Genomic DNA, 27,347 nt, shown 5'->3' with positions numbered 1-27,347 from the left:
TGTTGTCTTCTCCGGTGATGCCCGCCGATCAGTCACCATTAACGGCAACTAGAGCTTTTCTGGTCAACTGTAAACTCGCCCAGAAACTCACAAAATCAATAGTGAATGATCTACTATCTCCCAGCAACACGTTTGTGCCATCATAATCACCAAAAAACACGGCATTTGGCCGGAAAAATGGGCCAAAGTTTACGCCGCCGCTGTGTTCATTTTTCCGTCCATATCATTTTTGTTTTCGTCTGTTAATCTTATATACACCATTGGATTCATTTTTCAATGATCTACACACTGGTGTAATCAATTTCAGCTAATAACCCTTAACAAAGAGACGCCTAAATTTCAATTAAGAACATTCAAAGCTATAAACCCTAATTTCAATAATTCGAGAATTAAACTCAATTTTCTACATGTTATTGAACTCCAAATTCAACATATAATATACCAAAATGATCAGGACAAAATTATCTATAAGATACAATCATCAAATCATATTAACAACATCAAAATCAAAATTTCTTATATTAACCTTTAATTAATTCAAAATTAAATAATTAAATAGGAAAATAACCTTGATATCTGCACTGAAATTGATGATTGATTCTGTAAGAGTTTTTTGAGAGCTTCGATTTGGTATATGACACGCTTGATTCCGAGTTTGGTAACGCCTTCATTTTTAGGTTCGATTCTCAAAAACGCGATGAATTTTCGGGTTTTTCCTCTGTAAATTATATATTTTAACTGTTTGTTTATGATTATCCGAATAAAATAAAATAAAAAAAAGGTTATTTATACTTATGGAATATTAACACCCGTTGGATCGTATTGGATCCGGAAATAGGTTACTTAGTCACTAAGTAACTGCAAAAATGATCCGATTTGATATCGGTTTTGGATAATCATCAAAATCGGGCTTCTTATAAAACACTTTACGAGAAAATAATGTAAAAATATTGCGCTCGAGAATACGGTTTTATTGATCTATCGAAATGACTATCGTATCGAAAATTTTGCGTCGGGACTCGTACGGGTCAAACCGTACTCCGGATCGAAAAAGTCCAAACATGGAAAATGTTGAGAATAATCAGATTAGGTTAAGAAGGAGTTTTCTGCATATTTTCGGGTTGTAAAAACGTAAAAACGGTTGAAGTTGGACGATTATCGGTTTTATAAAATAGTTTTATAATTATGCAGAAATTAATTATTAAATCCATAAATCATTATAAATCATATAACAACCTAATAATTACCAGAAAAATACCAAAATTATCTATATTTTATTTTGGACATATTAAAATTAACATGCTCACATTTATCACATATAAATATCTAAATATCAATATCAATCATCAGATAAATCACTAGAAATCACATAATAATTACATAACAATTATTTATTGATAAAAGTAATTGCACGCTATATCCCGGATATTACATCGGGGCAAGGGTTAAAAGGTAAAATGCATGATCCGCATTCATTAAAAATGAACCGCATTACATACCATTTTTATATATTTGTTTCCATTTGTATATGTTTCTCTTCTTCCCCCCTCTCTCTCATTTTGTCCTGCCACGGTCTTTCCCTCTTCTCTTCTATTCTTATCCCTTTTTCTTCTTCTTTCATATTTGACGTATACAATTCAAAAAACAAAGCCTTCAATTGAGTCTTTAAGCTCTGGCCGAAAAAATGGATCTCCTGAATTTTCCTTTGGCACCTCCAATATCAAACGAATTTTAACCGATTTTGACTGATATAAAGAAAAATGGTTTGTGCACCGATTCTGGATTGTTAGATCGGCAGGTGGTCGATTTCTGATATTTCGGCCGATAAATAGCAATAGCGTGACACACAGACACACGCATAACCTTTTGATTTCCTCCATTTGTGCAATGACAGAGGTATCCCATTTGAGGTGCTGAATTTCCCCCCAAATTAACTTGAAAGTAATCAAAACTTGAATATTTACAGTGTTTTGACTTTTGAGTATAGATTAGCAGGAATTATTTTCCTTGCCAACAAACATAGCTTAAATACATACTTTCTTATAGACTCTTTTTTACACCGGGATCATAATTACTACCATTATTACACTTACTAGTATGATTTGTCATTATGTGTACATATTTGATCAAGTTTCTTGTATGATTTCCATAGGATGTTCTTAGTTTGTTTTCTTGTCAGCTAGAATCCAAACTTTTTTTCTATTGGTTTAAGGTCTTATAATGTTATTTATTTATGTACTAATCAGTAATTGTGGAACTCATTGGCTGAAAAAATAAGAGGTCAAGAAGAAAAGAGACGAATAATGAGGATTATCGGATTAACAGGAGGAATCGGATCAGGAAAGATTACTCTTTCTAATCTTTTCAAGTCTCATACAATCCCAGTTGCTGACGCAGACCTTGTAGCTCGTATATGCTTTAATGCTCGTGTGTGTGTGTATCTGTGTGTGTGCATGCACTCTTCAGTTTTATAGTTTCTGCAACTTCTTTCTATAATTAATTGAATATATGTAGAACTAAGGAAGAAATTACTTGATATCTGATAACTTCATCTTCTGCTCTTTAGTTGTATTATTTATGCTACAACTCTGTGTTGAAATTTGAAGCCTTTAATCAGATTCTTCATCGCATAGATGTTAAGAATTAGAAAGTTTTTATCATGTCTGCTCGTGAAGCATTCTATATATATTTATATATTATTAGGAGCAATTGATGATATCAAGCAGAAACTATCAGAAGTTCACATCAGAACTTATATATCAACGGATGATGATGATGATATCAACGGATGATGTAATCAGTATTTGTCACATCAGTATATCTTTGATAAGAAAAAAGAAACAAGAACTCAAGGCGGTGAAGGACTTCATCTCAGAAGCATTGTATTAGGTTTCCTTGTTGTAAATAGAATAGGATTTCTTATACATTGTGTAGTTGTGCTCTATATAAAGCACATATTAGGTTCATGCTCTAAGCAATTGCGACATTGTTATATCTTTCGCATAACCTAGCAGCTCTCAAGAATAATTGTTCATCCTTTCGAGAAAGTACGTTTGTAATAAGTTTTTATCAGTTAATATAAAAACTGTTGATTTTGTTGAAGCTTTGTCGAATTGATTGTATTAACTGTATTCACCCCCCCCCCCTCTATAGTTGATGAAGGGCCTAACAATTGGTATCAGAGTTTGCTGTTAACATACAAACAGTTTAAGATCTGAAATCAATCTACAATGGGAGACAAAGAAGAAGAACCACAGAATCCAAGACCATCAACCCCAGCCACATCACAGATCAGCATCAACATGAGTAGGTATGAAGCAATCAAGGTTCCAATCCTGAATATACATGAATATCCAATCTGGAAAGTCAGGATGGCCATGTGTTTGGAAGCCACGGATCCTGAATATCTAAACATGATTTATGATGGTCCTCATAAACCAATGAAGGTAGCTTTTTCTGTTGCAGGAGAATCAGAGAAGATGATAGACAAATACAGGAAGGACTATACTCCGGAAGATCTCTCATCTATTATGAAGGATGTTAAGGTCAGACACATCCTACACAGCAGTCTTGATAGTGTTATGTTCAATTGAGTCATTGGATGTAAGACAGCAAAAGAGATATGGGATGCTTTAGAAGTAAAGTGTCAAGGTACAACCGCTATCAAAAAGAACAGGAGGACGGTACTTACTCAAGAATATGAGCACTTTGACTCAAGAGACAATGAGTCCTTAACTGAGATCTATGACAGATTTCAGAATTTGCTGAATGACTTATCCCTTGTCAATAAAGAATATGATTTGGAGGACTCAAACTTGAGGTTCCTACTTGCTCTCCCTAAAAATTGGGACTTTAAAGTCATATCAATAAGGGATAACTATCAACTTGATGACACACCTCTAGATGAGATCTATGGAGTTCTGAAAACTCATGAACTAGAGATGGAGCAAAGAAGCAAGAGGAAAGGATCTAGGTCTAGACCAGTTGCACTCAAGGTTGAAGAAAAGCCAAAGGAGAAAGTTAGGATGAAAAGCTACTCCAAAGGGAAAGCCATGATTGCAAAGTCAGATATCGAATCATCAAATTATGATGATGACTTAAGTACTGATACTGGATCAGATACTGACAGTGATCATAACAATAATGAAGACATGGATCATATGGTTTCCCTACTGGTTAAAAGCTTCAAGAATATGGTCTACAAGAACTTCAAGAAAGGGAGAAGATTTTGCATAAAAGTTTCCAGTTCCTCAAACTCTGATAAGAGGAACAACAGAAGAAATACTGATTGGAAAGAATCAAGATCTGGAAAGCCTGACAAGTCAAAAGAAAGATGTTACAACTATGATAGAATTGGACACTTTGCAGCTGACTGCAGAAAACCCAGAGCTTAGAAGAAACAAGCTTTGATCTCAAAGAAAAGAAACTGGGATGATTCATCATATTCAGATGATGGGATCAATTATGCTCTCATGGAAAATGTTGATGTTGAGGCCGACAATGCTGAATTAAAGGGTAACAGGAGGAATACTAAAGTCTTGGACAGTGGATGCTCAGGACACATGACTGGTTATAAATCTCTGCTATCAGAATTTGAGGAGAAGGCTGGCCCAAGTGTTTCTTATGGAGATGGAAACTTAGAAAAATTCTTGGGATATGGAAAAATCAAAATTGGAAATGTCATCATTGAAAATGTATCTCTAGTTGCAGGACTCAAGCATAATTTGATCAGTGTGAGTCAAATTTGTGACAGAGGTTACCATGTCAATTTTTATGAGGAGCATTGTAAAATTATCATTAAGTCTGATGGCAAGATTGCAATGACTGGTGTAAGACATGGTAGTTTATATGAAGTCAGGGTCTCCACAAGTATTGATGATTCAGAAGTTTGTCTACTAAGTAGAGCATCTGTGGAAGACAGCTGAAACTAGCATAAAAAACTTTATCACCTCAACTTCAACAATATCAATGAACTTGTGAGAAAATATCTTATTAGAGAATTTTCCAATACAGTATTTACTCCTGATGGCTTATGTGATTCATGCCAGAAATCCAAGAAATGGAAAACATCTTTCAAGAGTAAAACTGAATCCTCCATTCTTGAACCATATCATCTACTTCATATCGATCTCTTTGGTCCAGTGAATGTTATATCAATTTCCAAGAAGAGGCATGCACTCGTAATTGTTGATGAATATACAAGATACACATGGGTGTATTTTCTGCACACCAAGGATGAATCTCCATCCATTCTTCTTGATCATGTGAGGGAGCTGTAAAAAGGATCAATGTACAAAGTGAAGATCATCATAAGTGATAATGGAACTGAATTCAAGAATAGCTCTATGGAAGAGTTCTGCAAACTCAAGGGGATAAAACAAGAGTTATCTGCTCCTGGAATTCCATAATAAAATGGAGTTGTTGAAAGAATAGAACTTTTATAGAAGCTACAAGAACCATGCTAGAAGAAGCAAGATTGCCTACCTACTTCTGGGCCGAGGCTGTGCAAACTGCTTGCTTTACACAAAATACAACATTGATCAACAGGCATGGAAAAACACCATTTGAGATGGTGAAGGGAAAGAAGCCAAATTTAAAGTATTTTCATATTTTTGGTTGTAAGTGTTTTGTTCTCAAAAATCATCCGGAGCAGCTGACCAAGTTTAATCTAAAAGCTGATGAAGGAATTTTATGGGATATCCTTGTCCACAAAAGCCTTCAGAGTTTACAATCTGAGAACAAGAACAGGAACAGTCATGGAATCCATACATGTATCTTTTGATGACAAGATAACAAGTCTAGAAGATGCAGATGACCATGACAAATTGAGATTTGAAAATGAAGTGCCATATGCTGAACTTTTAAATCTTGACCCTGATACAGTAAATCCTGATATCACTCAAAGCTCTGATGTTCCACATAACAGTGAAAATTCTTCTAACACTGAAGCATATATTGAGGGGGAGCAACATGATTCAAATCTAGAGACTATTACAAGTGATTCAACTCAAGAAACATCAGTAGAAAGATCATCAGACTCATCTTCCTCAAACTCTGATGAGTCAAATATTGATAAAAATGGGGGAGCATCAGGAAATAATAGTGGTGCTAATCAAAGAAATAACAGAGAGTTCATGGATCAAGGGGAGGTTCATCTTCAAGGAGTCAACTTCCATCTGCAAGAAAATGGTCTAAGTCACACACACCTGACTTAATCATTGGAAACCCTGACAGTGGTGTAAGAACAAGAAAAGCCACTCAGAATGAATGTATTTACCATTCTTTTCTATCTCAAACTGAACCTAAGAAGGTTGAAGAAATTCTGCAAGATGCTGACTGGGTTACAGCAATGCAAGAGGAGCTCAATGAATTTGAAAGGAACAAAGTCTAGACTCTTGTGCCAAGACCAAAGAACAGATCTGTAGTTGGCATAAAGTGGGTGTTCAGAAATAAAACTGACAGTGAGGGCATTATCACAAGGAATAAAGCAAGACTGGTTGCAAAGGGTTATTCACAACAAGAAGGCATTGATTATGATGAGACATATGCTCTAGTTGCAAGGCTTGAGGCAATTAGAATCTTTCTTGCCTATGCTTCTCACAAGAAGTTTAAGGTGTTCCAAATGGATGTGAAGAGTGCATTTTTAAATGGAGAACTTGAAGAGGAATTTTATGTTAAACAACCTCCAGGGTTCATTGATCCAAAGTATCCAGATCATGTCTACTTTCTGGATAAAGCACTCTATGGACTGAAGCAAGCTTTAAGGGTCTGGTATGAAACACTTGCTATTTCTACTAGAAAGTGGTTTCACAAGAGGTACAATTGAAAAAACTCTCTTTTATAAATACCATGGTAAGGACTTGTTATTAGTATAGATATATGTTGATGATATCATTTTTAGATCTACTAATGATAACCTTTTTGAGAGACTTGCAAAGCTAATGTGGTCCAGGTATCAAATGAGTATGATGGGAGAATTGAGTTACTTTCTAGGGTTACAAGTTAAACAGACTGATGAAGGGATCTTCATAATTCAATCCAAATACACCAGGAATTTACTCAAAAGATTTAGAATGCAAGACTGCTCAACTGCATCAACTCCCATGGCCACTACAACCAAGTTAGATTTAAATATCGGTTCCTCAGTAGATATAACTAACTACAGAGGTATGATTGGCTCACTCATATATCTGACTGCTAGTAGACCTGATATCATTTATGCTACCTGTCTCTGTGCAAGGTTCCAAGCTAATCCTAGAGAACCTCATATATTAGTTGTGAAAAGAATTTTTAAGTATCTCAAAGGCACCATGAATTTGGGACTATGTATCGTAGAGATTCAGGCTTTAAGCTAATTGGATATTCGGATGTTGATTTTACAGGAGGTAAAATAGACAGGATAAATACTTCTGAAAGCTGCCAATTTCTTGGTGGCAGATTGGTTTCTTGGTATAGAAAGAAACAAAAGTCAATTTCTACTTCAACTGCAGAAGCAGAATACATTGCTGCAAGAAGCTGTTGTGCTCAGATTCTATAGATGAAGAATCAGCTACTGGATTATGGGTTAGACTATTCTTCTATTCCTATATATTGTGATAATCAAAGTGCTATTGCAATGAGAGGAAATCCAGTGCAGCATTCAATGACTAAACACACAGCATCAGATACTGTTTTATAAGAGAACATGTGGAAGCAGGTACAATGGAATTGGTCTTTGTTCCAACAGATCAGCAAGTAGCAGATATATTCACCAAGCCTCTTTGTGAAGCTACTTTCACAAGATTGGTGAATGAATTGGGAATGATATCAGGACATTTCTCAAACTCTGATAATTATGTCTGCTGATATATTGAAGCATGGTATCTTATTATGTGTCAGTACTTGTTAGATACTGATGGTGTGCTAAATGTTGATGCCATGATAACATGCAATTATCTTCTATGATCTTATGTGAAAACTACATGTTAAACTACTAATTATGTGTACATGCTCTGTTATTAGTTAAACTTGCTTTAACTAATAGATTCTGTCAGTGATTGATAAATCCTGATTGTCGTGTTTAAATACTGATAATGGTCAAATCATGATTGACTGTTATATTTCATTGATTATTTTGAATTTATTCGAAATAAATGGTTATGCAGTATTTTTAATTAATCAGTGAGTTAGTGGAAATCTTTTAATTGCTTAAATGAGTTAGCTACTGATGTAAGTATCTAGTAATACTTGAGTACCTACATTGGGAATAGGAATCTAAAGAGAGAGATTACTTTTTGTTTACCTAGATACGCGTAATCATGTATTCGTATTATGATTAATTATTACATGATTAATCAAAGAGTCTTTTCAGTATCTATCTCCTCTGCTATAAATACAAACCCTCCACTCTCAAAAATTCTTACTACCTTTTCATACTCAACTCATCATCTTCTCAATATTTTATTCAACTTCACTCATCAAAAATGGTTTAACCCCAGTTTTACAAACGCAACGGTGGATGCTATTTGCCAATCTTCAATCTCAGTGATAAAAGATATACTTTGATCCATACGGACATAGGGTTCGTAATGTGGTGAAATTTATCACGCAACTGAAGTTCCAAACTCAGTTTATGATCATCTTTCTTGGGATGATCAATGGAACTACATTTCTTCACCGGAGAAGTTCTTAAAGAAGAACTTCGTGCTGAACTGGCGGAACGTGCTCGTCAAGCAGCTCTTGAGCTGCAAGAGAATATCATCTCTCTTGCAGGCATAATGAGTAGGATTTATCATCGTAGGGCGATGAGGTCAGACCAACCAGCAAAGAGGCAGAAGAAGTCCGAGTAGTTAGATTGTTTAGGGTTTTATGTTTAAAATTCTATAAAGTATTTTACTCTGCTTCTTAACTATTTATGAAAATGTTTTTTCCTTCTTTGACTCTTTAAGTGAATGCATACTTGTTTAATTTCTTATTTATGCTTGAATGCTTTTAACTGTTCATATCCAAATCAGTACTACATGCTTAATTTCAGATGTTTTTAATAGTGCATGTGAAGAAACTAATCTCTGTTTAAGTTCATCTGATTACTTCAGTATATATTGAGCACAATACAGGAAATAACTTTTGTTAAAGAAGAAATTTATGAAAGATTTAATTCTTAGCCAATGAGGATTATTATCTTTGAGTGTACTTGACTATCTAAAATGTCTATTCAAGACATACTTTTGAGACTTTCTTTTTCTATTCAAGAAAGTTGTTCACGCTAATTTCTTAAAATACCTGTTATTGCTGAAGATGTAGTAGAACAACTGTCCATTCATAAAGTTTCATCCATTTCAGAATATCCACAATATTCTACAGCAACTGAGGACCTGGAAGTTAATCTCGAAGCTCCAATTCATTTATCTACAATACTTGAAGATGTGGAGTTAACTGCTGAAGGTGTGGAAGCTTCTGGAGTTGCTGGATCACATACTGCACCAATTTCTAATTCTATTCTACATGTTGAAGCTGGTGATGAAGTTCAGAAATTAGTGCAAAATCCAGTTGCTATTGAAGAATCTATTGATGTTGAAGAAGCTAATATTTCTAATGTTATTATAGATCCTGAGGATGATCTTTTCTTCCCTGAAGATATGCCTATGCATGTGACACAACAGAGAATGAAAGAGTTAGATGCTAAGAAGGACACGGATTATTTTGATAATCTCTAGAATGCTCATTGGAAAGATGATACATATCTTATTTCCAAAACAAAAGTTGTTGCACATCTGGAAACAACACAACAGAAGATTAAGAATCCTGATATGCTGAATCATCTTAAAGCATCAACTTTAGTTGTCAGATCCTTACATACAGCTCAAGAAGCAACTACTACTCAAATCAATCAGATCAAAGAATCATTGATTGTTTCAAGGCTGACTACTCATCAGGAAATTCAGAAACAAATTGCATCAATTGTTGTAGGCAAAATACAATTGAAGACAGTCAAGCTAGATTGGAAGCTAAACAAGCTCAAATGTCTGATCAACTTATAGAAGTGTAAAATTTAATGGAGCCGATTCTTTCTCTACTGCTTGGTGATGATGACAAAAAGGAGGAGAAAATTGTTAAATCTGAATGCAAACAGCTGACATTGAAAAATACTAATGATGAAAATCCTGATGGAGGTAATAAGGGGGGACAGAAGTATAGTGAAAGGAGAAGAGGTGAAGAGCTAGTTGGAGTTAGTGGTTCATTAAAAGCAATCACTAGATTTTAATATAGACAAGGTGGAAAGAGTAAGAGGAATGCAAGAGGAGTAGAATATTTGACTATGACTCCAAAAATGCAACAATCTTTACAAGTCACAACTGCTGCTAATAAGACCAAGGTATTCTGGAGATAAAAGCTGGTGCTGAAGCAAGTCAATATCTTCAAATTCTGAAAGTAAAAGGAAGAAAGATAGCTCTGTTTTGGATCGAAGTATTTAACTCTGAGGTGAGTAGAAGAATCTTTAATAGAGAAAATCCTGGAGTTGATCTTGAACAGCTAAGGAAAATAGGGGAAGACTTCAAGAATTCCATGAAGATAGCAAATATTGATATTGTTGTTATTTCTCAAGTACTTTATGAAGATGATCCTTCTAACAGACCAACCAGAGGTGTAGTTATAAGGGAAATCAGTCAAGCATAAGATGAAAGATCTCTCAGATCTCAAGATATCTTAACTGCTGACAAGAAGCTTAAAGGAAAAGAGAAGATAAGATAGAAGTCAAAGATTTTAAAGTCTAAAGCCAAGTTTATTGCAAAGAAGAAATCAGTATCTAAGGAAACTAAATCTCAAATGCTGATAGATTCAATCTATACAGTAGTTCAAACTTATGATACTGAAGAAAAATGTGAAGAAGAAGAAATCAGCCAAGCTCACCAAAAAAGGAAGATTTATGGAGCTGACTGGGCTGATAAACTGAAATTAACATCTGACATTGCTCAAGTTAAAAAAGTTATTATTCAACCAATCCCAACCTCTGTTTCTACTCATGTTGTTGATTTTTTAAACCCAATTCAAGCAAATTTATCAAATTATGATTCTGAAGACATAGTCTCTGATAATCCAGAATTTACTTTTGAAGAAAAGAAGAAGCTACTATGGGGAAGCAAGAAACCAGCACCTAGAATAGATTCTTCTGAAACATTAAAGAAGATTTATAGTGGAAGTTCTTGATCTAGATAACCTGGAATTACAAGTGGTCTTGGAAGATTAAATGCTGATGATCCATTTGTAGGAGATGCTTTGACTCTAAGAAAGCATTCTTATTTGATAGAAATAGGAGATAATGTAATGCTTGAAGACTTATAGAAGATAATATCAGTGCAAATTGTTATTGATCATACTGGAGAGAAAATAATCTATTTTCTGGAGTCTGGGAGAAGCTTAAGGTTGAAATAAGAACAGTTTAGAGACAACCCATGGCAGGAATTGGAACTTATTGCTATGATTCTCAAGGTAACTAATTATGCAACTACCAGATGGTCTGCATTCATAAAGAACCTGATATAGTTAAAGCAAAAAGGAATGTCTTATAAATCAAACTACATTCCAAAGTATATTGATCAATCTGAATATGCTGTTGATATGCCTATTGGAGGAGCCAAGATAGAAATGAGTCTAGGAACTAAAGTTTTAACCTTTAATGAACAAGTTGGGGGAGATTGTTAGGAGCAATTGGTGATATTAAGCAGAAACTATCAGAAATTCACATTATAACTTATATATCAACGGATGACGATGATATCAACAGATGATGTAATCAGTATTTGTCACATCAGTTGATCTTCGATAAGGAAAAAGAAACATGAACTCAAGGCGGTGAAGGACTTTATCTCAGAAGCATTGTATTAGGTTTCCTTGTTGTTAATATAATAGGATTCATTATATATTGTGTAGTTGTGCTCTATATAAAGCACATATTAGGTTCATGCTATAAGCAATTGCGACATTGTTATATCTTTCGCATAACCTAGCAGCTCTCAAGGATAATTTTCATCCTTTCGAGAGAGTACGTTTGTAATACATTTTTTATCAGTTAATATAAAAACTGTTGATTCTGTTGAAGCTTTGTCGAATTGATTATATTAACTGTATCCACCCCCTCTACAGTTGATTAAGGGCCTAACATATATATATATATATATATATATCTATTATAAAAAATTTCGTATTTTGGTTTAAAACTAAAGTAACTACAACATAGAAAAGAAAATCTTATGTTTGATAATTATTTTACAAGTATGTTCATATACCTATCAAGATTGTGTATTTAAAATGTAATCAATTTTTTCAAATATGTACAAATATACCAAACATCTTCATGTAAGCTTGAAATCTAGTGAGCAAAGCTGAACGAGCAATTTTTTGCTCATTCGCTTGCTTTATGGTTAGCATGCTCATAATTTAATTCACGGGATATTTTGAGGACCGGAACTGGTGGTTGGAAAAAGGTTGTGGAAGCATTTGGTGAGGACATACTTCAGGCCAATGGGGAGGTTGATAGGTCAAAGCCAGGCCAAATTGTGTTTTCTGATCATGAAAAACGACAGGTTCTTAATAGGTAAGTCGTAGATAACTAAATATGCAATTTAATTGTCAACAAATGATTTGCCTTCTTCCCGGGAACATATTTCATTGCTTCTCTTATGGTTTTTGTAAGGCTGAAGTAAACTTAAAATGATTATAGATGAATATTTAAAATTAATTTCATTACTGGAGTGTTGATATTACCTTTCTAATATAATTAAATATTACATAGCATATATGTTTTTTTGACGAAGATGTGCATAAAATAACATGTGTTCAGTATGCATCAATGTTTTTAATGGATTTTGGTACTTATTTGTAGGTTACTTGCACCTTATATATCACAGGTTATCTTTCAAGGAGTTCTGAAGTTATGGTTGAAGGGCTACAAGGTTATCATTCTTGACATCCCATTGTTGTTCGAGGTTAAGATGGACAAGTGGACAAGTCCCACCATTGTTGTATGGGTTGATCCAGAAACACAACTTACACAGCTTATGGAAAGAGATGGTACGTCGATGGAGGATGCAAAAAACAGGATAGATGCTCAGATGCCTTTGGATTTAAAAAAGGCCAAAGCAGATATTGTGATCGACAACACTGGATCTTTTGAAGAGCTGGATGAGAAGTTTTTGAAGGTACTGAAACAAGTTACAAAGCCCTTGACATGGACTGAATTTTGGCTTTCCAGACAAGGAGCTTTTCTATCTTTTGGATTGATTTTTCTTGGGGTTGTAGTATCTAGGAAAGCTTTATAAAGGAAATGGCTTATTACAAAAGCTAAAATTCATAGTGGTTGTGATTATTGTGCTGCACTTGGAACTCGAAAGCTTATTTTCTATATTGTATAACAAAAATATTGACAAAGTATTTTTAGTTATTACACTGTGTTGGACCTTGGACCAGGAGAAAGGGGACCATGAAGTCTTAGTGATAATAGTTATTGAACTTTGATGTAAAGCCCAAGAAGGCCCATTTGTAAAGAAAGCCCATTTGGGACTTCCTATAAATATAAGGCAACAACCTCATTTGAGGGGGTTAGATAATTAAATAAATAAAAGATCTCTTTAAAGATTAAGGCTTAAATATTAAATAATATTCGAGACTTATCATTTGGCGCTAGAAGGAGGGGTTTCTTTATTCTTAGATCCAACGAATTTATGGAGGAAATCGATCCGAACGAAATCATGGAAACAACAGCAGAGATCGCCACTGTTGTTAGGCATCACGACGACCAAGAGTCGCCGTAAAAGCCTCCGCTTCAACCAAAATGCATGTTCCCGCCACCTGAGCAAACTGGCCACGATCAAAAGCAAAATATCGTGGTCATGGAGCCACGGGCGAGGAAGCGCAAGTGTAAAACAGATCAATGCCAGAGAATTTCAACCTTGACAGGAAAGCAGGTGCTTTCTAGTGATCTACGTTTGCATCTGGAGAAAGAAGAGCGTGCAAAACTGAAGGAAACAGAAGAACCCGAGGCTCCGGCGTACTCAGATGAAGAGCTCGAGCTCATGGAAAAAGAGGTACGCCTCTTGCAAGCCAAATTAGAATGGAAGCGTGAAATACATCGCGTCCGACATGAGCTTCATCAGACGATGTTCGCACTTCAAGAGACAGGGGAGCAGTACTATGATGATGAAAATGATGTAGAATATGAGTATGAACCCTCTGCCGAGTCGACATATTCACAACCTCGTGAACGCTGACAATGCACGGTACCATCGGGTGATGCCTCCCAAAAGGACGGAGTCTACAGAGTCCATCTCCCACGAAGAATCCGCCAAAATGCAAGAAGAGATAGCTCAAATGCGTAACATAATGCGCAATCAGTCGAGATTCGAAACTGTCAGCGAAAGCCCCTTATCTCTCATCCTCGAAAAAGCTCACATCGACAGGACATTAAAGACACCAACACTCGATCACTTTGATGGATCATCCGACCCCTTGGCATTTCTCGATACTTTTAACAGTTGTATGGCTTTCTTCAGGCACTCTGAAATCGCCCGATGCCAATTTTTCTCCACGTGCCTCCAAGGTACGACTCTCCGATGGTATATTAATCTACCACCCCGTTCTATTGACTTGTGGTTAACATTAAAAAGTAAATTCCAGGCTCGCTTCTCCAGCAATTATAAGGGAATAAAGGTCACAACGTCATTAATGATAATGCACCAACACTCAGGTGAGAGCCTCGGGAGTTTCTTAACTCAGTTTAGAGAAGAAATAGCGTAAATTTCAGACCTCATAGAATAAATGGCCGTCAATTTCCTATCAGTGGGTATCAACAAGTCACGACACGGACTACTCCTCGAGGAGATATTTGAGAAACGGCCAAAAACTTTGTAAGTGGCATTTCAAATTATTGAGCATCACATGATGCTTCAAGAGGCGGTGAGTTGCATACAGTCACCCAAACGCTCTTCAAGGTATGAACCTCATCAAAGTTATAGTCCGCGATAACCCGCGAGAGAGAGGCATCAAGACCGCTGTCGATCTCCCCAGAACCGAGTCGTTGATTACCCTCTGAGGGATCAAAGGGAAAAAGATTGGCAATCTTGAAGTCGCCTCGACAAAGAATTCACCAAGATCAACGATGAGAAAATGACGATTCTAGCAGTGTTAAAAACAGAACCAGACTATCGCCCATGAAACCCGGCAGACCTCCAAGTTCCAGATATTGCGATTATCACGAAGACACTGGTCACACAACGGAACAATGCTTCCAACTCAGCAACCTCATTGAAAGTAAGATTCACCGAGGACAACTTGTCCACTATGTACAGCAAGATGATCGCGTCATTGACGTCATTTTGGCGGTGTAGCCGCGGGAGAATTTTCTCATAACTCTCACAAATCTTATGCTCGAGAAGTTTTTAATGTCAATCCCTCAACAACTAAACGCCCTTGAGCGAATCCTTCTCCAATCATATCCTTCTCGGATGATGATTACCATCCCGGACTCATCGAACTCCATCAGGACACCCTTGTCATTACGACACGAGTGGGAAACAATATAGTTAAGAAAATGATGGTTGACAATGAAAGCTCCGTTGATATCTTATGTCATCACGCCTTCTCCTGAATGGACATCTGGGACCGAAGACTCGAGAATTCTTGAACCCCGCTGTATGGGTTTACCGGGAATGAAGTCTATGTGGTAGGAATTATCGACATGCCGATACTTTTTGGCTCTCCCCCGTGCCAAATATGGAAGGTGGTCAAGTTTCATGTGATCAGTGCCTTCTCTAGCTTCAACGCTATACTGGGACGACCTACAATCATCGCCCTACGCACTATAACTTCCATATCCCACTTGAAAATAAATTTCCCACAGACTTCGGGGTAGGTGAAATGACCGGGGACCAGGCAACGGCTGGACAATGCTATTTAATCACAGTTTCTCCAAGGAAAAAAGCAGATGAGTAACTGGAAGTCAACCAAGTGGTTGAAGTCGACCCCAGAGAATTAATCGACACACCCACAAGAACTATTGCTCCCCTATCGAAGAAACTGAAGAGGTGGAAGTATTTGAAGGAAACCCTGAAAAAACTACAAGAATTGGCAAAAATCTCCCTGAACTTTTAAAGAAAGATATCACGAATCTCATCCGAGAGTTCTCTGACATTTTCACCTGGGACCCCAAGGACATGCTCGGGATCCCGGAGGTCGTCTCTCGGCATTCTTTACACATCAGCAAAAGCATTAAACTCGTAAGACAGAAACACCGAACATTCTCTGCCGAGAAAAGAGCAGCCATTGACCAAGAGATTGACAGATTGCTTGAGGCCTGTTTTATCGAACCGGTACAATTCCCTACATGGATCTCGAATGTGGTCTTGGTCAAGAAAAACAATGAGAAATGGAGGATGTGCATCGATTACTCGAACGTGAATAGGGCTTGTCGCAAAAAAAATTATCCTCTACCGAACATCGACCAACTCATTGATGCGACAGCAGGACATGAGCTCTTATATTTTATGGATGCTTTTCAGGGTATAATCAAATCAAGATGAATTCCCAAGATTGGCAGCAAACTGTGTTCATCACACACAGAGGGGTCTTCGGATACCGAGTAATGCCTTTCGGTTTAATCAATGCGGGGGCCACATTTCAGCAAATGATGGATAAGATATTTGCCTCGCAGATCGGGAGAAATATGATGATCTACGTCGATGACATGATCACAAAATCGAAGGTTCTAGTTGATCATGTGTTTGACCTTCGTGAGATATTCGGGAATACGAGGAATAATAATATGCGGCTAAACCCTTCCAAGTGTTCGTTCGGTCTCACCGCGGGTAAATTCCTTGGGTTTTTGGTCACCCGGAGAGGTATTGAGGCAGACCCATCCCAAAAAAAGGCAATCTTAGAAATGGAAAAACCAGGATCCGTTAAGGACTTGAAAAAGCTGACTGAATGTATCACTGCACTTTCAAGGTTTATTCCCCAATCGTCAAAAAGATGCATCCCATTTTTCTCAGCAATGAAGAAAGCTTCCAAATCCTCACATTTTGAATGGAATGATGACTATAAAAAGGGTTTCACCAAGTTAAAGACATTCTTAACAAACCCACCCATCCTCACTCGACCTATATCGGGCGAACCATTGCTTCAGTACTCTCAGCTTCCGACGAAACCGTCGCGGCAGTCTTAGTTCGGCTTGACGAAGGGAAAGAAGTCCCAACGTACTATATTAGCCATTTATTATGAGACGCAGAAACAAGATACCCCCCGAATCGAGAAGCTAGTCTACACTCTAATCATCGGCAGCCAAAAATTGTGACACTACTTCCAAGCGAGGGAAATTCATGTGCTCACAAATCAACCTCTCAAAAGAATCCTGCACAAACCCGACATGACGGGCAGACTCGCTGCTTGGACAATCGAGTTGAGCCAATTTTACATCGAATATAAACCTCAAACTGTGATCAAAGCTCAAGTTTTCTCAGATTTCGTTGCTGAATGTCAATTCAAAGCTAAAGCGCACAAATCTAACGAAGATCAGTTAAGGCCATGGCTATTGTTTTTTGATGGATATTCGACCGCCGACTCAGGGGAGCAGGATTATTTTTAATTAGCCCAGAAGGATTCAAGATCCATCAAGCCCTCAAATTTGAATTCCCAGCTTCAAATAATGTAGCCGAATACGAGGCGCTGATCGCAGGCTTGAAGCTAGCAGTGGATCTCGACGCTGAAATCATCGATATATTTGGAGATTCTCAACCGGTTTCCAAACAAGTAAGCGGGGATTTTTTTAAGGCACATAATGAGAAAATGGCCCAATACCATACACGGACACAAGAGCTACTTAAAAAATTCCCTTCATGGAAGCTCTCGAATGTTGATAGAGAGGAAAATCAGTGGGCAGACTCCCTTGCCAAGTTAGCATCCTCCAATCTACCTGTTAATCTCGATCCAATATATGTCGACGTCCTAACGTCTTCTGCCATGGATGAACCATCCATTAATCAGATTCAGAATAGCCTAGACTGGTGAAAACCATTCCTCGACTATATCCTAGAGAACAAACTCCCCGAAGGAAAGAACGAGGCTCGGTTCACTCATGTTTAAGGCAAAAAACTACTGTGTTATCGGATCATTGATGTTTAGGCGCACCTAATCTGAACCACTGCTCCGTTATTTGACCACGGAGGAAGCCCACCAAGCGATGATCAAGATACACACCGGCATCTGCGGTGAACACCTCGGAGGAAAGAATTTGGCTCTTAAAATCATCAGACAGGGACTGTACTGGCCCATAATCCTTAAAGATTGTGAGGAGTATGTTAAAAGGTGTCAAGCATGTCAACTACATGGGAATATAAGCCATCGACCCACGACTGAGCTCAACTCGATACTCGTTCCATGCCCCTTTTTCCAGTGGGGGATAGATATCGTAGGGCCCTTTCTAAAATCCAAAAACCAATGCCAGTACATAGTGGTCGTGGTGGATTATACAACCAAGTGGGTCGAGCAGAAGCCCCTTTCTAAGATCAGAGAGAAAGAGATGATTGAGTTCTTCATGGAGTATGTTGTATTTCGGTTCGGAATCCCAAGAATTTTAGTTTCTGATAATGGCACACAATTTGTGGGAGCTCAGTTTGAGAGAGCTCTAGAGGAGCTAAAAATCCAACACATCAAGGCCTTAGTTGCATACCCACAGGCCAATGGCCTTGCAGAAGTAATGAATAGAACCATTCTACAAGGACTAAAGAAAAGAATTAAAGAAATCCCTCGTTATTGGGTTGATGAACTGCCGAATGTGTTATGGTCTTACAGGACAACACCTCGAAGCGTAACAGGGGAAACCTCTTTCCGCCTCGCATATGGCGTCGATGCTGTCTTACCTATCGAAGTAAGCTTGATCTCCCCGAGGATCGAGGTATTCGATCCTTCCCTCGCCCTCGAGGGCATATGCTTCCATAATTACTTAATCGAAGAAACAAGAGAGGAGTCTCAGCTCCTCATGATCGCACAACAGGAAAAGACGACAAAATACTTCAATAAAAAGGTCAGAACCAAGAGCCTTAGAGTCGATGATCTCGTACTTCGAGACTCCGCTGCATCCCAGCCAACGATATCGGGAAAGTTCAAACCAGCATGGGAGAGCCCATATCGGGTCGTAAAGGTGGTTAGCGTGGGGACTTATGAGCTTGCACATCTTGATGGTCAGCCAAATAAAAATGCCTGGAATGGCATTCATCTCAAAAAAATTATCAGTAATCTGTTTCTGTCTGTAGCACTTGAAACTCTAAGGCAATGTTTGCCATATCAAACACCAACCCTCGATGCAATGAGGGTCTTTGTGAGACCCGCATCGAGGGACCTTTAATTTATGACAATTTAAGCATTTGGAATGCCTTTCATTCTTCAAAAAAACAGAGGGTGAAGGGAAGACTTACACAGGTGAAAAGTCAAAATATACCAAGCAATCTTATCATGATCACAAAAAAGAAAAAATCTTTAAGATTCTAATAACATGTTCCCACATAGCTCATCTAATTGAAAAATATGAAAAATGCAACACTGTGATGACTCAAAGCCTGAAAAAATTGTAACAACTCCCACAACATAATATAAAACGGCTAACTCCAAAATTAACAAAGAAAAGTTACCAGGTTTGTAAGCCAAACAAAATCAAGGTAGTAACAAAACTATATTTGCAAACCGCTACCCAACGACAAACAAAATTTTTGATCAAAAAAAACATGGATGGTAAAACTACATTTGCAAATCTTCATAGATATAATAAAACAAGCAAATACTTAGAAAGAGAACATAAAATCCCAAATCCAAACGACTAACGTAGTTCACAGAAACCAGGGATAACAAGAGTAGCAAGTAAGTTATTACATCAATTTACGGGGCATTCCTCGCCTTCACGATCCACATCCTGCGAAGCTACCAAGTCTCGCAGATAATCCTCAAAGGTATGACCTTCCACGTTGATCCCAGCCTCGGTCATCCGGCGGACGCATCGATCATAACCGTCCCCTAGAGCCTCAGTAATGTCCTTCACCCCCTTCTGCACCTTGAGCTTCAAGCTTTCATTCTCCTCAACTATCAACCTGTATGACCCATTCATACCATCAATCTGACGATCCAAGCCCTCGCACTTAGTCTTTTCCTCATCGCGTTCCTTTTCTACCTCCCAGAGCCGCGTCTCGAGCTCGAAAACTTTATTAGTCAACGATTGCTCCGCAACCTCCATTTCTCCAATCTTCTTAGATAACGCAGAGTTTGCACTGGCCAAATCCCCTGATCTCTTTTCCAACTCAGAACAACTGGCCCCAATCTTCTTCTTTTCCCCCTTAAGAGCAGTTATCTCAGCCTCCAGCTTCGCATGAACCTCACCATCGCTATCACCTTTAAACTCTTCCATAATATGCATAAAATCCGCAAGGAACTGTCAAAGCAAGAAAGATAAAAGAACAATAACAAAAAAATACAACTTGCAAAAGTAAAACTGATGCAATGGAAATAAAAAATATATATTCATACCCGACGAGCTCGACCTTTGCATCGGTCCACAAGCTCATCTCGACGCCGGCCCTCGTAAGCAACTGCGTCTTGAGAAAGATTGAAAATCTTAAGAGCTCTCAACGGCACGGTGGCCCCGCCGGTCCAACGCTCGGTGGGCTGAATCTCCACCCTAATAGCCTCCCTCCTAGATCGAGGGTCGACGGTGTTCGTCATCAAAATATGGTTTCCAACCAAAGTAACGGTCTTATTCACCATCCCAGTTGTCGCCTCAACTCCACCAGCATCACCCTCAACATTCTCCTCACCATCGACCCTGCGATGGAGACGTTTACGAGGGTTGACGGGCTCGGCCTCGGCCTCCGATAAAACCCTTCCCTGATCCTCTGTCACTTTATTGCCTTGGTCATCGAGAAGCTTGATGGATACAAAATTCCCAGGCTTCGATGGGCCGACCTTGGAAACATCCACAGCACCACGGGACGCCATCTGAACAAGCAACAACATCGCTTTGTCCATTTCCTCTCGGATACCGCTGTTTAGAATCTTCTTCAAAGAAGCTCCGGCTACTGAGATGTAAACAAAAAACAAAAAAAAAGGTCAAGCAAACAAAAATAATAATAATAAACAAAAAAAATAGGGGGATAAAGTACACATGCAATTTTTTCACAACAAACAAGTGCATATTAAACAAAAGAGAAATTATCAAGGACATCCCCACTTACAATCATAAATCTCCAAAAATTTAGAATCCGACAACTGTAAATGGGTATATAACGAAATCGACCCATGAAACTCGTTGAGATACGACGTATCATATTTCTCCAAATTGTTCAAATAATCAATCGACACCTGACTAACTTTGCTACTGGGCTTCACAAACTCCAAATCCGGACCCCCGACATACAACCACTTCGCATGATACCCGGAGTTCGACGACCTCACACTAACAATTTTCATTCTGTTATGTCGGGAGGAAGTAAACCTGACCCTCATGGTAGCGAACCCCGTATATTGAGAAAAACAGCTTCATCGAGGGGATCATGTTCCTGTCATAACACAAGGCCACAAATCCACTAAGTTGGGCAATGGAGTTGGGCGTTAACTGACTTATCCCACATCCAATAGCCTCATACATTTCCAGGAAAAAAGGATGCATCGGTAACCGAAACCCCAAAATGGAATAAAATCATCGGAATACCGTGCATCCCAAATTTCGGCATCATCCACACGCGCTCATCTGCAGTCGGGGCACGATATCGATACTCATTCTCCAAGTCAATATATACCTTCAACTTATCCACCGGCGGATTTTTAGTAATGTAATAACTAAGATAGTTAAGGCTCGACTTATCTGAAAACTCATCCCTACCTAGTCGAAGGTTTTCCTCTAGAACCCTACTCCTAAACTCTAAGGTACGAGGACTCAGAGGAGGCGAGGGAAGCGGACCATCAGGAATACCTTTCAAGAATTCATCTTCCTCTAAAAAAATCAAAGGAACCACATTGGGCCAAGTCGGGGATCTCCAAATTATTCAGATTTAAAAAAAAAATATTGATCGCCTTCATCGAGGGGTCTTTTCTCAGGATTCCGGTTGGTAAGGGTGCGAGAAGATAAAGAACTACCCTCAGCCATTACAACGGGAATAACAACAAACCTAAGTTTCTGATAATAAATAAACCTAGCAAAGAAATAAAGAAAACAGGGGTAATGAGGTGGAGGAGAAAGAACTTACAGAGTTGGTGGCAGACGATGGAGAAAGAAGAGAGCGCATCGTTCCTTTTTGTTGAGACAGGGTGAAGCCGAACAGTCCAATTATCAATCTTCAAAATGGCTAGCAAAAAAACGATTATATACTTTTAAAAAAAATATAAAAATATATATATAATAATAATAAAGACAAATAAGAAAACAAACGAACCCCTCTTATTACAATATCTCACTGTGGTCTTTATTATTTTGTTAATTCTATTTTATTTTATTTTATTATTACTGCACTAACTAATAACCTAAATAGCATTTTATTATTTCCCTTGGTGTCCTATTTGCGGGGAACAAAAGAAAAATATCGCAAAGCAAATCTAAAGATATTGCTCAGAAAAAAGAGGGGGACAAATGTTGGGGTTTGGGCCGGGAGAAAGGGGTCCATAAAGTCTTAGTGATAATAGTTATTGAAATCTGATGTAAAACCCGAGAAGACCCATTTGTAAAAAAACTCATTTGGGACTTTCTATAAATATAAGATAACAACCTTATTTAAGGGGGTTGAATAATTAAATAAAGAAAGATCTCTTTAAAAATTAAGGCTTAAATATTAAATAATATCAGAGACTTATCACACTGTATTCCGGTAGCATACACCATCTTCATTTATGAAGTTTGATTAATAAATTTGATATGAACACTTGAACACAGAAACTATTGCTATTGAAGTTAAGGATTGCCGTGGAAACTGGAAACTAACAAACTCTAATAGAAGAAACCATTCAAGCTACAGTCATAGTTTCAGGTAATAAATGTAGCTAACTATATAGTGCAGAGTGTGATTTTTTCTACGCTAACCATATAAGTTTCAGTATATGATTCAGTATATGATTCAGTGACAGAATATGTTTCAGAACTACTTACTGATCTTTTTTTGGGCACCTAGGACATAGAACAAAGACAAAAGAGGAAAGGTAATGAGTTGGCTCAGGCTAAGGTGGAGGCTCAATGCCTCTTAGTCGCAAGCGCTGTTACAAAGGCATGGAATGAATAGCAAAGGATAAATTAATGGGCTAGTTGGCTCTCGCTGAGGATGTTCACTACCTCTAAGACGTGCACGCTTTCACAAAGGTGCGGACAAATTTAAGGTCTGTTACCACACATGCACAATCTGGCACGAATTTAACTTGTTGTCACAAAAAAAACAAAATTAAAAAAAAATGTGCATCAGTCAAAGAAAATTTTTAAGACATGTGCTACTACTGTCTTGTACACATGCCAGAACTGTAAGGGAAGTTGGCTAAAAGTTCTCTGTTGTATTATACCAACCCAGTATAAGACTACATATAGTTCAAAAATTCACTCTGATTAAAGAGGCCTCTAGGCTTTGCTTACTGATCCGGATCTTTTCGACCATAAGTAAGAACCATAACAAAATCCTCAGCCGAGTCTCCCACCGCTGCTTGCAACTTTTCTGAATCTGATATTGTCTGTGACCACATATCAACTAATTGATGCAGCTCCAAATCTTGAGGAAGCTGTATACCCCACAAACTGATCTCCACCTATTTATGGCACATTTTGAAAACAATCAGAAATACTAATTTACATTTAGTGCCAGCATTAACCATATATCCCTTCACACACATATATATAACATCTACATACAATGATCTAATTACACAATGTTGGGAATATGTACAACCATGGTACAATATAAGATGATTTAACTTACCTCGTCTTCCCTCTCAAGTTCCAGTTTCTGCACAAGGTACTTCTTGATAAATGAAATTGTTAGAGTATCATTCCTAGGACACCAAAATAACGTTAAAGTTAAAACAAGAATTAGTGATTTTGCAAGATGCAAATTGAACAGAAAGCACAAGATAGTAAGTAGAGAGTAGGCTATCATATCTAAACTCATCAGCATACAGGTGTGCATGCATTTTCATGCCAATTAGACAATTGCAATGCTCAAAAGAAACCGAAGCCTCAAAGAATTGTTGCCAATACATTAGTGACTGATATTTTTCACTTGACAGGACAGAAAACTTCTGAATGAGGCGGCATAGTGCCTAAGAATTAGCCAGGTAATTGACATCTACTAATTAGTAACTACCATAATGTTGATACATTATGCAACTAATTACCATAATAAAGTAAAATATTATTTATCTACCACACTGTAAAGAAATCATTCTTGCTTTGAAATGGAAGTACTAAATATGTGTATTACAGTATTAGGAATGAGGAGCCGCATGGTAGAGATATAATATACTGTCAAGCCATTTATATTGTGATTTAATAACGGGATCTGAGTGATAGCAATTAATAACTCACTTTATCCTCAAGTAGCAACGAGGAATCTGTGGTAGCAATTCAACTCCATCCCTAAGAACATACACAATAAGCACAAACACAAATACTTTTAAAAACAGAAATATATTAATGAACTAACAAAATTTAGCTTATTGTGGAAGAACATTATTATAGCAAGAGTATGAAGCTCACTGATTAACAGAAGAAACCAAGGAAATCCAAATCGGAACTACTCTCTTTGCATGGTGACTGCTTGTAGTATCAACAATGGTTTGTGCATGAATCAATCCCTGAGGCTCGACTGTCTTTTTGGGCCGACCACGATTCTTTCTTACAGGCCTGAGCGTCGGAAGTGATAGTGGAGTAGATTGAGTTTCGACATCAGCGTTGTAGCTTCTCAACTTCTTTTCTGAGCTGGCTTCGGTTTTGGAAATGTTTACAAGCTTGCTACTGGACATGTCCTCCTCTGGAACAGTTTTATTGTTTTTCTTCTTTTCTGCTTCTGCTATATCTTCTAGAGGTTTCAACAAATTATTCACCAGCTCAATTTTTTTGTCAATTCTTTGAGTTTTCTCTCTGCCTACTGTAGTAATATGTTTCTTAGAGGACTTCACAGCCGAAGAAATATGCACAATCGAAATATATACATAATTAGTTCATCAACTTAAGGCCTATGGACAAATTTCAATATGGCAACTGATTTGTTAAAAACATGATCATTTATAGACTAGCTCATAGTCCTAGTAACTTTGTAATAATTTCTAGCTAAGCATATCCTTTTACAATCAAGAGAATAACGCAGTCGACAAGTGCGAGAGAGAGAGAGAGAGAGAGAGAGAGAGAGAGAGAGAGAGATTATCAAATACACATACATGGAGACCAACCTGCTTATCATCCGGAGCACAGTTATCTAAATTTTTGGAAAATCTTATGCCCTTTGAGCGTGCTTCCACTGATTTATGTCCGTTCTGAATAAAGGTAGCTGATCCTTCTGATGGAAACGCTTTTCTAGCAATGGATTTTCTTTGACTACCCATACAATTTAAACCAGATGCGTTTACTTTGTTCTCCAAAGAAGAGAGAGATCTCTGCTTTCTTTTAGCAGGAATTGTGATAGGTTGCTCAGCTTCTCCATTTAATATCCCACTTTCCTTGTATAGTTCATCATCTTCTTTCTCTTCTTGTCCTAGAGAGGGGAAAATCGCTGCTCGTATCACACTCCAGTTGTGGTCTGGCCTGAACATATAGTTTGATGTATAAGAAATATTGACAACTTTAATCAGACCTCTGACTGCCTCATAGTCACACTATTTTAGGCAAATTCCCTCAATTCATTTCTAGTACTCTTTTTATTTTTATGCATGCTATATGAAAAATAATATGAATCCATAGAATGATGTTCTATATTACATGTGTGTGTAGCCGTAGAATACAAAATTTCATACAGTACCCCCTAAACTGCTTCATGTAATTACATGCACTACTTATCTACATTCAATCTGTTACATTTAAATTGAAAGAAAAATTGTACTTAGTTTTCAGCTTTGGTTAATATGATAAAATTTCCGCTTACCTTATTTTATCTATTGGCATACAACCAAGATAAACTTTGCATACAGGGCAGCTGTTCAGATCATCTTCTTGAATCTTCTTGCTTATGCATCTGTTGCAAACTGTCCACCAGACATAGTGAAAAACAACAGTTAAGAACAATAAGCATCAATCAAGAACAACAGAAAAGGACCAAGAAACAAAAAATTCACTATCTTGTAATTTCCATGTTAGCTTTCATCAAAACTAGTATTTAAAATCCTATTCTACTGTAGTTCATTCCATTAAGTTCAAAATTGTCCCCATTTACCCAAGTTATATAATAATAACAACCTCATCACTCAGCAGGTTAGCTTTCATCAACTAGCATTTAAACTCCGTGAAAATCCAAGAACCATAAATAATTCACTAGTAATTACCCTCCAATCCAAGAAAAACATGTTGAATAGAAAGTTAACAAAGCAATTCAAGACTCAAACAGAACATAACCAATATATCCCACTCAGAAACACGGTTTGGAAACATGTTGAGTAACAGGCATACAATTCAAAACCTAACATATACTAAACACAAACACTCCATAAACGCAAATAAAACAAATAACACTCACATATATGAAGGCACTCAGTGATGTTAACAGGGTCACTGATTATGTTGTTGCAGATTGCACATGTCAACAATTTAGCCAAAACTCCCTTGTTAGCTCGAAAACTTTCGAAATCAATCTCCTGGTTACTCATTGCCATCTTCATAATATTCCGAAAATTATAGAATTCTTGAATGCCTCCTTTTTCTACACATATAACAACAAAAATATCCTTTTGCATGCCAAAAATCAAGAACATACATAATAAACTAAACAAAGATAAAACAATTGTAACACAGAAATAAAATCATTGTTATTTATAAAATCAAGATTATTTCTAGAAACCGTAACTAATAATTATTTAGTACATACCTGTGTTTTTTTCAACAAATCCACCGGGCTATATGTGGGTGTGCTTATATATGTAAGTATATTGAAGGGGTGATGGGGGATTATCACAGGACATGAATTGAATTGGGATGTTTGTATTTATATCACACAAAAACTACTGAGCATGGCTTCTCATGTCTTTTGCTCGAATAAACTCACCCTCTCTGTGTTGTAGCTAGCAATGTTATATTTATATTTTTCACTGAATTTTATTTTCCTAATTTATTGTATTTTAATTTAATTACTGTTTTTGATATATAAGTGTATATAGATAAA

General features: G+C 37.3%; 3 protein-coding genes across 3 annotated transcripts; 1 reads left to right on the top strand and 2 right to left on the bottom strand.

The window, feature by feature from the left end:
* The first annotated feature begins 2,303 nt into the window (after positions 1–2,303).
* LOC141661132 (dephospho-CoA kinase-like) lies at positions 2,304–13,298 on the top strand. The gene is made up of 4 exons (XM_074468118.1): positions 2,304–2,409; positions 7,623–7,635; positions 12,440–12,574; positions 12,863–13,298. The coding sequence occupies exons 1-4, from the start codon at positions 2,304–2,306 to the stop codon at positions 13,296–13,298; spliced, it is 690 nt and encodes a 229-aa protein (XP_074324219.1).
* Positions 13,299–19,854: 6,556 nt separating this feature from the next.
* On the bottom strand, positions 19,855–21,101 carry LOC141723370 (uncharacterized). Its single transcript, XM_074525154.1, has 2 exons — positions 20,542–21,101; positions 19,855–20,446 (listed from the first exon to the last, which is right to left on the bottom strand). The coding sequence occupies exons 1-2, from the start codon at positions 21,037–21,039 to the stop codon at positions 19,895–19,897; spliced, it is 1,050 nt and encodes a 349-aa protein (XP_074381255.1). The 5' UTR covers positions 21,040–21,101; the 3' UTR covers positions 19,855–19,894.
* Positions 21,102–23,168: 2,067 nt separating this feature from the next.
* LOC141662000 (E3 ubiquitin protein ligase DRIP2-like) lies at positions 23,169–27,234 on the bottom strand. The gene is made up of 8 exons (XM_074469045.1): positions 27,054–27,234; positions 26,706–26,888; positions 26,118–26,217; positions 25,429–25,780; positions 24,737–25,152; positions 24,566–24,616; positions 23,961–24,033; positions 23,169–23,790 (listed from the first exon to the last, which is right to left on the bottom strand). The coding sequence occupies exons 2-8, from the start codon at positions 26,845–26,847 to the stop codon at positions 23,617–23,619; spliced, it is 1,308 nt and encodes a 435-aa protein (XP_074325146.1). The 5' UTR covers positions 26,848–26,888; positions 27,054–27,234; the 3' UTR covers positions 23,169–23,616.
* Between the last annotated feature and the right edge of the window lie 113 nt (positions 27,235–27,347).

Source organism: Apium graveolens, chromosome 5 (assembly GCF_009905375.1).
Source record: "Apium graveolens cultivar Ventura chromosome 5, ASM990537v1, whole genome shotgun sequence".
Taxonomy (NCBI): domain Eukaryota; kingdom Viridiplantae; phylum Streptophyta; class Magnoliopsida; order Apiales; family Apiaceae; genus Apium; species Apium graveolens.
The sequence above is the reverse complement of the archived record's forward strand: the minus strand, read 5'-3'. Positions and strand labels throughout refer to the sequence as shown.

Bases quoted from the DNA above. Each gene is read 5' to 3' on its own strand.
- LOC141723370 (XM_074525154.1), bottom strand. From the start codon at position 21,039: ATGGACAAAGCGATGTTGTTGCTTGTTCAGATGGCGTCCCGTGGTGCT. The intron at 20,447-20,541 runs GTATGAATATAT...TTGCTTTGACAG, and splicing joins GCAAAGGTCGAGCTCGTCGG to TTCCTTGCGGATTTTATGCA.
- LOC141661132 (XM_074468118.1), top strand. From the start codon at position 2,304: ATGAGGATTATCGGATTAACAGGAGGAATCGGATCAGGAAAGATTACT. The intron at 12,575-12,862 runs GTAAGTCGTAGA...ACTTATTTGTAG, and splicing joins AAACGACAGGTTCTTAATAG to GTTACTTGCACCTTATATAT.
- LOC141662000 (XM_074469045.1), bottom strand. From the start codon at position 26,847: ATGAAGATGGCAATGAGTAACCAGGAGATTGATTTCGAAAGTTTTCGA. The intron at 24,617-24,736 runs GTGAGCTTCATA...GTATGTTCTTAG, and splicing joins TTGGTTTCTTCTGTTAATCA to GGATGGAGTTGAATTGCTAC. The intron at 24,034-24,565 runs GTGAGTTATTAA...TTGGTGTCCTAG, and splicing joins CGTTGCTACTTGAGGATAAA to GAATGATACTCTAACAATTT.